We start from the raw sequence: 12326 nt of genomic DNA on the forward strand, positions 1-12326 counted from the left end.
TCATGGAGTCACAGGGGAGGCCGCGCGGAGCTGCAGGGGAGGCTGTGCGGTGCTTTGGGTGAGGCCATCCGGAGCTGCGGGGGAGGCCCCACACAGTCACGGGGGAGGCCATGTGGAGCAGCAGGGGAGGCTGTGCGGAGCCGTGGGGGAGGCCGCGCGGTGCCGGGTCCTGCCCATGCCGCCGCGCGCAGCTCAAGCGCTACCGGCAAAGCTCCCGCGCGTCTCCCACGGCCACTTGCTCTGCAGGCGCCGCTTCAGCCTTTCCTGGAAGGAGCTGGTGGTGATGGTGTAGAGGATGGGGTTCAGGGCACTGTTGATGGGCAGGATGAAAATGACCACCCACGAGGTGACGGTCCCTGCTCCAACAGGGAAGGGATGTGAGGGAGCCTGGTGGGGGTGGCCCACATGAAAGGAGGGGGTCCTGGCACAGGGCCTGGCCCCAGGCTGCAACCAGGTGCTGCTCCGGCGAGGGGCTCACCTGGGATTTCCACCTGCAGCAGGGAAAGCAGCTTGAGCAGGAAGATGGGGATCCAGCAGAGAGCGTCGGTGAGGACGATGAAGAAGAAGCGCTTGGCGACGGCCACCTCCTGGGAGCAGGCGCTCGGCTCTGCTGTTCGCGCTGCCGAGACGTGGATGGAGTAGAACATGCTGGCGTAGGCGAACACGATGGTGACAAACGCCACGAGGTTCAAACCTGGAGGGAGGACAAATCAGCCTTGATGTGAGCAAAACATGGGAAGCTCACGGGAAGCAGGCAGGAAGCACATGGGAAACACGCAGCAAGTGTGGGGGAAGCAGGCAGGAAGCGGATGGAAAGCAGGCAGGAAGCACATGGGAAGCGCATGGCAAGCGTGCGGGAAGTGTGCAGGAAGCAGGCAGGAAACGCGTGGGAAGCAGATGGGAAGCGCATGGGAAGCGTGCAGCGTCCCGGCTGCACCCAGGACTATTCCCCCTTCTCTCACTAGAGGGGGCAGAGACACCTTGGCGCCTGCCACGGCCACGCTGCCCAGCACCCCGGCTCACCCAGGTAGATGCCCGTGGAGTAGCCCCGTGCGCGGGGCCGCTCGCTGCCGTCGGACTGCAGCGGGAAGCACACCCCGTTCCGCCCGTAGTAGTTCCCGAAGGACTCCTTGCAGCACAAGGGCACGGCGCTGAGGCACAAGCCCAGCAGCCAGATGCCCGCCAGCGTGCAGACCGTCTGCCTGCGGCCCGCTTGGTAGTGGCCGAAGGGGAACACGATGGAGAGGTATTTCTCCAGGGTCACGTAGGTGAGCAGCAGCACGGACACCTCGGAGGAGAGCATGGCCAGGCTGCCCACGAGCTGGCACTCGAGGCTGCCCATCCAGGCCTGCGCGTGCTTGTTGTACTCGCCCGAGTACTTGAGATCGAATGCACCGATGATGAAGAGGTAGATGCCCATGAGGCAGTCGGCACCTGTGACGGGGGCAAGGGGCGCTCAGGGAAAAGCTGTCCAAACTGAGCCCTTTGCATTGGCGCCATGGCCACAGAGCTGCAGTGGAAAGGTGGAGACCTCACTCCAAAGCTCTGTGTGTTTGAGTTGCTGCTGCTGGCGCTGGTAACTGTAGACCTGGCCCAGGGGACAGGAGCCCACATGGACGTGGCACAGATGGACAGCAAGAAATGCATATTTCAGCACGGAAAAACACGTTGGCCAAGGAGCCCTAAAGGTGTCTGGAGACCCCTCCAAGCAAGACATGACCAGAGCTACAGTCCTTGTCCTGGGAAAAGGGTGGCCCCAGGAGCAGCGGGGCTGGCCCATGTGTGCTGGATGGGCCATCTGCACCCACTGCTCCACGTGCCCGCTCATCCCCATCCCGCCGCCTCCCCACTCACAGCACAGGGACTGGATGGCCATGGTGTGCTGGCTGTTGTCGGTGGCCACGCAGCAGCGCATGCCGATGACGAGGAGGTTCCCGAAGCAGGTGACGCAGGCCATGACCCAGACGCAGACGCGCAGGACGATGCTGGCCAGGAGGTGCTCGAAGGACGAGATGCCGTCGGTGTTGGGCTTGCAGCTGCGCACGTGGGGCGCGTGGCTGCAGTACTGGAACTGCTGGAAGTAGCTGCAGGAGGTGCGGGCACTGCTGCAGGGCGAGCACTGCACGCGGCAGCGCCCCGAGGACGCCTGCGGTGCCACTGTCCTTCCCACGGTGCCACAGGGCGACGTGTGGCACAGCCAGCACCCGGCTAGACACCACAGTGAGTTTTCCGCTCACCTGTCGCTACCACAAAAACATTGCCAAACCTCCCCGTTTTGCAAATCTTTCAGGTTCCATTACCAGGAACTTGCATTTTCCCCTGTATATTATTTCACATTAATCTTTTCAAGCCCTATAAAATCAATCCTGTAGACGCTTAGCAAACCTCTGCATTAGGAAATGACTACAGAACTGCAATGCATGGCTCGTTTCTGCCTAATTATAGATAAAAGGGCAGAAAAATGATTGCTTATTAGCAAGTCAGGTAGAAAATGTACCATATTGATAGTCCAAATAGACCAATTACGGAGAGGAGATGTGCAGGCGTCTCTCATTACAGCTACTCCAAAGGTGCATCTGGAGAAAATTAGTGATTTTTTTTTTCCCTTTCCGAGGAGACGCCGGGCCCTGGCAGGCGGCTCCCTGCCACATTCCCATCCTGCCATGATGCCCGTCCTGCCTGGCTACCTGCTCCACTATCCATGGGTCACTATCAAGCAGAAAGTGTCCTTATTGCAAGCAAAAGGCCCTTGGAAGGGGTTACTTAGTGGCAGGTCTCAGTGTCCGTGCACGTCTTGCTCCCAAAACATCCACCTTTTCCATATCGCCCACATCCCAGCCCTGCTGGAAGCGCAGGTGGCTCTATGGCACCAGCACCTCGCCGGGTGCCTATGGCCCTTCCAGCCTCTGCGCAGGGGTTAGACACCCCCGTGGCTCCAAAGAAGCCCCTCTGAGCCAGGAGGTTTTCCAGGGAGCCACTGCAGCATCGTGGACGGATGGACGGAGCGGTTCCCGCACTCACATGTGCGAGAGGTTGGCCAGGCTGCGCAGGGTCACGTTGCCGATGTTGGGGATGTCCAGCCCCTCGAGGCTCCTGCGCGACAGCAGCGTCGGGTAAGTGGCACCAGGGCTGGGCTGGGCTGTGTGCAGCGGCACTGGGGACATGGGGACACTCACAGGGAGCGCAGCTGGGCCAGGCCCTCGAACTGCCCGGGGAGGATCTGCTTCAAGGGGTTGTAGGAGATGTTCCTGCGGGAGCAGTGCCGCTGAGCTCGGCCTGCCCAGGGCACGGGGCAGGGGTCTGGGCACAGGACGAGGGGCTCAGTGCACAGAACAGGGTTCTGGGTGCAGGACAGGGGGTCTGGGTGCAGGACAGGGGGTCTCAGTGCGCAGAATGGGGGTCTCAGGGCACAGGACAGGAGTTCTGGGTTCAGGTCTGGGCACAAGACAGGGGTCTGGGTGAAGGATGCGAGTCTCAGTCCACAGGATCGGGGTCTGGGTGCAGGACAGGGGTCCAGGTGCAGGACGGGGGTCTGGGCATGGCTGGGGGTCCCGGGGGGTGCCCCACACACTCACAGCTGCTGCAGCCCCGCCAGGCCGCGGAACACGGAGGGTGGCAGCTCGACCAGGCTGTTGGCCGACAGGTCCCTGCGGGGTGGCAGAGCTGGGGTCGAGCACAGGGCCCGGGAGCGCGTTCTTGTGCCCCGTGCCGGGCGCCCATCCTGCCCAGCCGCACACTCACAGCTCCAGCAGCCCGCGCAGCTGGGAGAAGGTGCCATCCTGGAGCCACCTGAGCTTGTTCCTGCGCAGGATCCTGGGCGGTACAGGGCAACGGGGGCACGTGGGATACGGTCCCACAGGCCAGCAGACCCCCAGCTGGGCCCCCTGCCCTGGTGCCCCACATCCCTACACACAAGGGGCCAGGGCTTGGAGACAGAGCCCAAGAGGGGACAGGGGGCCAGGAAAAGCTGCATCCCACGGGACATTGGGCGCTCTGCCAGGGTGTGCGGAGAAGCCGGAGCCCGCGGGGCAGCAGGACAGGGGATAGGGAGCTCAGCACGGGCAGGGAGCAGCACAGCCCGGTCCTGCTCGGCCCCCACGCGTCCGTCCGTGCACTCACAGAACTGTGATGTGGTGGCACCCCCGCAGCGCAGCCCGGCGCAGCGCCCGGATCCCGTTGCCCTCCAGATCCCTGCGGAGGAGACGGTCACGGCTGCGGCCGCCCAGCCCCGGCAGCTCTGCAGCGTGGTACTGTGCAGCATGGCATGGCCTGACACAGCATGGCACGGCATGGTGTGGGGGTACTCACAGCCAGCTGAGCCGCGGCGCCTCGGCGCACAGGGACGCGCTGGGCATCGCCGCCAGCGAGTTGTTCAGCAGGTACCTGGGGGGCAGTGGAGAGGAGCGAGATCCGCATGCAGAGCCAGCGCGCGGCACCGCGGGCAGCAGAGCACCAGGGCGGCAGCACCCGGCCCGTCGCGGTGCCGCCTGGTGCCACCCTTGCGGCCCCGCACTCACAAGAAGTAGAGCGACGTCAGCCCCGCGAAGGCACCGGGGGCCACGCGGACGATGCGGTTGTTGTCGAGCATCCTGTGGGGACGGGGAGGGTCGCACTGAGCCGCGGCGTGGGCAGCTCCCTGCAGCCACACCAGGGCACCGTGCATGGGCTGCCCCTGCTACCGGGGCCTTCAGGGCTGCCACGGCCCCTCACCGTGGTGCCCAGGGCTGCCCTGGCACCTTCCTGGGTGCTGCGGGAGCTCAGCTGGTCCAACATCCCTCAGTCGGGACTCCCGGACCCCTTGCACTTGGGATGCAACGGGCTGCTCATTCAGAGCAGGGAAAGCCTGGAACATGAGCCCAGAATGGGCACCCCTGGGTGCTGCCCATGTCCATGGGTTAGGAAAACTGGATGCTACAAATTCCTCATGTGCCCTGGAGCCGAGCAGAGCCGGCTGCACGTGTGTGCGCATCTCTGTGGTGTGTCAGCACACATGTGAGATCTACATGCGTGTGTGCGTGTGCCAGCACACGTGTGAGATCTTCATGTGTGTGTTCACCTGTGTGGTGTGTCAGCACACGTGTGAGATCTACGTGTGTGTGTGTGTGTGTGCATCTGTGTGCATGTGCCGGCACACATGTGAGATCTACATGTGTGTGTGCATGTGCCAGCACACGTGTGAGATCTCCGTGTGTGTGTGCATCTGTGTGCATGTGCCAGTACACGTGTGAGATCTATGTGTGTGTGTCTGTGTGGTGTGCCAGCACATGTGAGATCTATGTGTGTGTGCATGTATCTGTGTGCATGTGCCAGCACACATGTGAGATCCTGCTGCTTTGCCCCTCTCTCTGCAGCATCGCGCTCGCTGTGGGTGGCAGGAGGGGCCAGGACCGGCCGCATCCCTCCTCGGGCCGCTCGCACCCAGCAAGCCACTCACAGCCACTCGAGGCGACGGAGGTCCTGGAAGAGCCGGGGCTTCAGCCGGGCGATCCTGTTGTGGCTGAGGAACCTGCGCCGGGAAAGGGCCCCCCGGTTTCAGAGCACGGCGTTGATCCCGCTACCTTCCCGAAGCTCCTCCCTGCTCCTCCTTGCCTGGGCCTGCTCCTCACGGCTCATGTGCTGTGTGGCCAGGCGAGGAAGCCCGAACCAGGCTGCAATGCGGGGAAGGGGCCCGACCGCCGGCTCCGGGGTGCTCATCCCCACACACAGCCCTTGCCAAGCGAGGGGAAGCGGAGGAAGAAGGAGCAAGGGCACCCGGCGGAGCGGAGCACACGGCCGCCTCAACACCTCCACTTACAGCGTCTTGAGCTGGGAAAGGCCAGTGAAGGCCCTGGCCGAGAGCGAGCGGATCTGGTTGTTCTGTAAGAACCTGGGGTGAAAAAGCGCAGGGAGCAAAGGGAGAGGAGGGCGGTTTGTGCAGGGCGCTGCGTCCAGGAAAGCGGCCGCTGTGGGTGCCATGTCGCGGATGCCGTGTCGCGGATGCTGTGTCACGAGTACCACGTCACGGGTGCCGCATCGCAGGTGCCGTGTTGTGGCCGGCACTCACAGCTTCTGCAGGCTCCTGTACGTGGCAAACTGGTGATCTATCAGGGAATGGATCCTGTTCTCCTTCAGGTCCCTACGGGAGGAAAGAGGGAGATAAGGAATTCGGGGGGGCAGAGCGGGATGTGGTGTGAGCAGCTCCGGGTCCTTCAGCTGGGCGCCCAGAGCTGCCAGCCCCGTGGTGAGTCCTCGCAATGCCACTGCTGCAGCATGTATGGCCAACGCTCCCGCCCTGCTGCAGGGGTGGCCTTGCCCCATCCCAGCAAATCCGTCTCCAGGAGTGCCCCAGGCCCAGTGCCAACCTGGGCTGAGCGCCTCCCGCTCCTGGGGAGGACAGGGCACATTTGCCCATTGCCCGGAGGCTACTCACATCTGGGTGGCATTGGGGGAGGCTGCTGGGACCACACGGAGGCCCTGGCCCGTGCAGTCCACGGCACTGCCCCGGCAGCGACAGCGCTCCGGGACGCGCTCCAGCCCTGCAGGGACGGGGTTAGGATGCGCTGGGCTCCGGCATCGGCGGCGCTTGGCAGCGGCGTCCAGCAGGGATGTGATGGCATGGGGGAGACAGGGCTTACGGCAGGCGTGTGGCTCCATGCGCACTGGGGCTCTGCTGCTGCGCGTGGCCAGCATGTCCCCCAGGATGTGCAGCCAGCCACTGGCGTCCACTGTGCACGGCGAGAGCCGCGGTGAGAGGTGGCACCTTGGCCCCGCACACCCATCATGCGGTCTGAGCACCCATTGTGCCTTCTGAGCACCCATCATGTGCTCCATGCACCCATCGTGTGCTTCATGCACCCATTGCGTGCTCCATGCACCCATCGTGTGCTCCATGCACCCATCGTGTGCTCCATGCACCCATTGTGTGCTCCATGCACCCATCGCATGCTCCACATTGTCCCTTTGTCCCCATCTGCCCCTTCACCACCCCCCCGAGACAGAGCAAGGCTCCAATGGGGGTCCCCAGTGCTGCCAGGATGCTGCTCTCCCTCTGCTCCCAGCCCCAGCGCCCAAACTGCTGCTCTGCAGGGATATCCAGCTCATCCCAGCCCTTTCCAACCCATTCCAGCTCCGGGCCCCACAGGAAGGGCTGCTCTGCGCTCGCGGCCCTGGCCGCACCGCCGCTCACCACAGTTGTCCTCGTCGGCGCCGTTGTCACAGTCCCGCACCCCATTGCAGTGCAGGGCCTGGGGCAGGCAGACGGGGAGGTCGCCGCAGGGGAAGTGCCCCAGGGGACACGGGCGTGCGCCCGGACGTGGCAATGGCTCTGCGGAGGGAACTGCCACATGCTCAGTGTCCCCAACCCTGTGCTCAGTGTCCCCGTGTCCCGCACACCCTGCTCAGCGCCCCACATCCCCCGCCTCGATCTCGCTGCAGACAGGCAGCCCCCAGCCCGTCTCTGCAGCCCGCAGGCTGCGCTGCTCCCCGAGGAGCTGCACGGGCACAGGGTGCAGACCCTGCACGGGGCCCTCCCGGGGCAGCGTGAGCCCCCCTTGCTGCCCCACTTGGATACCCCACGGTTCCCCCCGCACATGCGGCAGCTGCCGTTTTGTCCCCGCTGATCCGGGCCTGGCCGAGGCGCCGGGAGCAGGGAGCAGCCCAGCCTGTCCCCCCAGGCTGCCTTTAACGGCTGGGCTATTAATGGCTAATGGTGCATGCTGCAATTAAGAGCACTTTGCAGCCACGGGACATTAAGCAGCCTGCGAGGAAACATGGCCATGACGCAGAAGGGACAACGCGGGCGAGGAGCACGAGCCCGAATCATGAGCAAGGGGCTTATGGTGCAGTGGGCAGCGGCGCGGGGCATGTGGGCGGCAGGGGTTGAGGCCGGACAGCTCAATGCAGCGATACTATGCGGCTCCTGCCACTGGCTGCCGGGAGCCATGGCCCGAAAGCCGAGGATTCCAGCAAAGTGGAGCTGCAGGCACTGACCTTCCCGGCAGAGCCCCAGGGATGCTCTGGGATGCGGAGGGCTCGCTTGGCCTTGGAAGTACTGAGCAAAGTCAGGTGCAGGATGGGACAACGTGCCTGCTTCTGCTCTCACTCCTGCTCCTGCTCCCATTCCTGCTCCTGCTCCCACTCCTACTCCTCTTCCTGCTCCTGATCCTGCTCCTGCTCTCACTCCTGCTCCTGCTTCCCCTTCTGCTCCTGCCCTCTCCTTTTTCCCCGCATTAAGTGTGGGGGGAACGGCATTTCCCCATTGATCAGCTGCATCTGCTGCTCAGGCAATTTTCCACAAGATCCTGGAAATATCCCCTTTTCCATGATGGCTCTTTGGCGCTGGAGTTATCAGCGCTTGCGGGCCGAGTCCCGGCCATTCATCTTCTGCAGGGGCCTTGGAGACCCCCCAGCCGTCCTGGAGATTTATGGGCGCATGTGAGGTGTTTGTTCTGGGGGAAATAAGGGCTCTCAATCCCCACCAACCAGCTGGATTTAGTCAACATGATTCAAAGTGTTTAAGATGTGGAGCAGAGTCCATGAATCCTTCCCAAAACCTGGAGTGATCCCCAGGCTGCCTGGCAGAGCCCTACACTGCTCCAAGCCATAACCCAGGCGCAGAGCGGCTCCCAGCCACACCGCTTCCCGCGGGGGTTGCAACCGAACGGGTGCCGGGACCGTTCCCAGTGCTGCGGAGCCATTCCCAGTGCTGCGGAGTCGTTCCCGGCGCTGCGGGGCTGCACGCGCTCCAGCCGCAGCCCTTCCACCCCGGAGCTCCGCGCACGCCGCACGCACGGGCACGCTCGCCCGCGGCTCCAGGGAATTAACGCACTCAGGAGGCACAAGGCGACGTCGCCGCGTGTGAACACTGGCCCTCCGTGGCCCCTGAGCACCCGCTTCCTTCCCGCAAAGAAAGCAAAAACGGGAGCCGGGCTGAGGCTCCGTCTGCTTCCAGCAGCGCTCCTGTGTGAGTGTGAGCATTTCAATAACAGAAGCTTTATCATGTTTCTTAAAACACAATGTATCTTATGCTGGCAGAGCACAGCCAGCAATAAAAGGCGTCAGCGGGCACAGCTGGCGCTGCTGAACACTCCTCAAGCGATATGTTTTGCTCAGGATGCTGCAAGGCTATTTTCAGACAATCAGCATCCCTGGTGACATGTGCTAGGACTGCGGATCCTACACACCAAGACTTCGATCAAAATCCTCATAAAATTTCCCTGCAGCCACCCAGCAACACAACCAAAAGCTTCGATTTCCTCCCTGTTTTGCAGGCGGTGACCCGAGACAGTCACTTACTGGTAGCAGCGTAGAGCAGGGAGAGCAGGAGGCCGAGGAGCAGCTTCATGGCAGGAGCCTTTGTCTCGCCGTCCTGGGCAGGGAATCTCCTTGGGAATCTTCTGGGCTGCTGAAAGCAGAGAGGGAGAAGGGAAAGGGGGGTCTGCAGGTGCTGTGGAGCCTCTGCTGCTGACGGGCACCGGCCGGGGATGCTGTGCAGCGGCTGGAGCCGCGCGGCCGAGAGTGGAGGAGGAGGAAGGAGCTGCTTCCTCCCCAGGAGCTCCGTGTCGGGACCCGCTCCGTCTCGGCTGAGCTGCCCTGCGGTCAAGACTTCGATGGGCCGGTGGCTGCTTGGAGGCGGCGGAGCCCACGGAGAGCCGCTGGGGCCAGAGCTCTGTGTCCTCCGGAGCCACGGCCGCTGACACCGGCCGTAAAACCCGTGGGCCGGCGCGGCCGGCGGGGACGCGGGCTGGTCGTGGGCGGCAGCTCTGCGCAGGACCGGCCGCTTCCCGCGGCGTCCCGGGCGCGCACGGAGCCGCGCACGGCGCCTCCGCTCCGGCAGCGCCTCCTTTCCCTGCTCACCAATGGGACGGAGCCTTCGGACAGGACAGGGGCTTATTGCGAGGGTCCCAGTTAATGAGCAAACTCCCAGCACGGCTTTGACCTCCATGTCAGGTCTCTGCACCTTCTATATCGTTAATAAAGATCTGGGAATCCCCTTTCCCCATCATTTGCAAATGCTCATTATGGGCCAGAAGATCTGTACAAATGTAACCCCTCCCCTAATACTGGAAATCAATTTTTTTCTTAGAGCACCAGGCTACTGTCCCATTCTCTCATTAACTCATGTGTAATGATGCACATATTCCCCATTTTGCTTGATTATTCCTACTAATACATCTAAAATCGTCAGTACGCTCAAAAGAATTCCTATCAATACATTTTCAAGGATAGGACAAGTATTCCTACACAACTGATGTACAGCAAACTTGGTCTGCGGGTGCCATGTGGTCAAAGCACACAACGGCTTTTCCTGCTTTGTGGCCCACGGGTTATAGGAAAAAAGGCCTAATATAGGCCTCTATAAGGCCCTTATAGGAAAAGCCCCTATAGGAAAAAAGACCCCAGTCTCTTTCCAAGACAATCCACCTTGGAACTGATTGCCATCTGTATTAAGGTACACTTCCTCCATTTTTTTGGAATTTTAAGGAAATGCCACTCCCGGAAAACAGCCTTCTCTTTCACCACCTCCTTCCCTCCAGCTACGGCTTGGCTGGTTGCTGGGGCACTTGCACAATGAGGCAGATGACAGCTTTCTAAAGAGAACGTCAGGAAATTCCTTTGGTTCTCAATCAAATTTGTTTAAGATCTAAGAGTACTTTGAAGCTAAAAGCCAGGTAGGATGACGGTGGTGAGGGAAGAGGAAATCAAAGGAAGCAAGATAATTCATTTTCTCAAAGACGGAAATAAGCCGTTGGGAAAACAGTTTTTGTGTGTGCAAATCTTAGACTCTGCAGAGGCTTTGCAATGCCGCTGCTGAAGTTTAAAGCACTGACTTTGGTGTTGACTATCCTCCTCTTGCAGTATTTTTCAGCTTTATTCTCCGATGTTCCTCCTGGCCGCCAGCATCTTCATACCGAGTTTGTGTTTCTTAATGCGAGCTTTGTTAATGGGCAAAGAATTTCACCTCATCCCCTTTGGCAGCAACCACCGTCCAGCTCTTGGGGACGCAGCTCCCACTAACGACCAGGATGATGGATGGGCACTGGACACCACCACGTGCGTTAAATCTCTGGGCTATAAAGCCCAGCAATACATTACGATAGAGAGCCCCGAGCGGTTAGGAAAGGACTTGTGCAATTGCATGGCACAAATTTATATTCCAGGACTTGAAACACAAAACATCTCACATTGCTCCGCAGCCGTTTTCCAAGGGGTCTTTGCTCCAGCACAATCACGCAAAAGAGAGATTTTCCTGTCAGGAGTTTTCTTTGTCATCTCCCTGGATAATGTTACTTTTGAACAAATCAAGCCAGCTTTTCCCTTTTACTTTGTTTTCCACTGAGATAATTTCTCATGCCAAATCCCTTAGTTCTTGCTCAACTCCGACTTCCCCTGTGGTTTTTCTTTTTTTCCCCTTCATTCAAGATAAGTCTCTGTCTACTCCTGAGGTCGTGAGCATCATTACGGGCTGATTCCCCTCTCCTATGGGCTTTGAGCAGATTGATACCAACAGCACATGAAATGGCTCCACGGGCCCATTCTACCCTTGGCTGCGCTTGGGCAGACCCCGTCCTCGCCGCATTCCCAGCGGGTGACACGTAATCGTGGAGCAGTCGGGATGCAGCATCTCCAGTGCTCCAAAATGCGCAGTTGGCGGAAGCAACAAGAAAAGGGGCAGCGGATGAAAACCCGAACAGAGGGCACGTGCGTGGAGCAGGGCTCGAAGGGAGGCCTCCCCGCGTGTCCTTCCCACCAATGCACTCGCCAGCTGGCAGCTCTGCGCTCTCGTTTGGGACCTGCCGACCCCACAGGATTTCTCTGGCTTCCCGCGCCACTGCTGTAAATCTCCCCTGAAAGGCTCTGCTCCAGCACCTCGACCACATTGCGTGACTTCACAGCAGAGAACCAGGAAAAGGTAAAATGCCTAATTTCCACTAATTCCATTTGGGCTCAGCTCCATGTTGATGACTTGATTTGGGGTTGGGCCCTCCAGATTTCTCCCTCTCATAGAAGAGTGCTCTCAAGTAGCAAAACATTAATGAAGTGGGAGGACATTCTGCATACTGGGATCTTGGCTGGGGAGACAAGCTTCAGAGGTCAGGATGTGGCCTCCACAAATGCTATGGGATTTGCTAAATGTCAGGTCACAGGAGATGGGCTGGGCAGGCCTTACCTTGAAGTCTCACCCGAAAGAAATATTTTCCTTGCTTTTTTCCCCCCAAACTCTCTTGAGTAAGTTTTATACCCTCGCTTTTGACACAGAAGGTAGTGAGATGTGGAGCTCAGATCACAGGCCTGGACGGACATCTTCAGCTCTTTCTGGGATACACTGGGCAAACGTGGCCTCCCTC

At 60.5% G+C, this 12326-nt stretch overlaps 1 protein-coding gene across 1 annotated transcript; it reads right to left on the bottom strand.

Annotated features, from left to right (window-relative positions):
* LOC104569882 (relaxin receptor 1-like) lies at positions 1-9322 on the bottom strand. The gene is made up of 19 exons (XM_088526844.1): positions 9274-9322; positions 7166-7303; positions 6615-6704; positions 6410-6515; positions 6044-6115; positions 5795-5866; positions 5435-5506; positions 4518-4589; positions 4309-4383; positions 4120-4191; positions 3742-3813; positions 3576-3647; positions 3177-3248; positions 3022-3093; positions 1855-2084; positions 1024-1434; positions 479-694; positions 204-356; positions 1-74 (listed from the first exon to the last, which is right to left on the bottom strand). The coding sequence occupies exons 1-19, from the start codon at positions 9320-9322 to the stop codon at positions 1-3; spliced, it is 2190 nt and encodes a 729-aa protein (XP_088382970.1).
* Between the last annotated feature and the right edge of the window lie 3004 nt (positions 9323-12326).

The sequence above is a fragment of the Tinamus guttatus genome, unplaced genomic scaffold (genome assembly GCF_059628265.1).
Source record: "Tinamus guttatus ecotype Peru unplaced genomic scaffold, ASM5962826v1 Tinamus_guttatus_pri_ptg000256l, whole genome shotgun sequence".
Lineage (NCBI taxonomy): Eukaryota > Metazoa > Chordata > Aves > Tinamiformes > Tinamidae > Tinamus > Tinamus guttatus.

What these genes read in the sequence shown, in the direction of transcription:
- LOC104569882 (XM_088526844.1), bottom strand. Translation starts at nt 9,322, where the DNA reads ATGAAGCTGCTCCTCGGCCTCCTGCTCTCCCTGCTCTACGCTGCTACC. An exon ending in CTGCGCGGGCTGCTGGAGCT is followed by an intron (nt 3,648 to 3,741) that starts GTGAGTGTGCGG and finishes GCCACCCCGCAG; the next exon opens with GGACCTGTCGGCCAACAGCC. An exon ending in GGCCATCCAGTCCCTGTGCT is followed by an intron (nt 1,435 to 1,854) that starts GTGAGTGGGGAG and finishes CCCCCGTCACAG; the next exon opens with GTGCCGACTGCCTCATGGGC.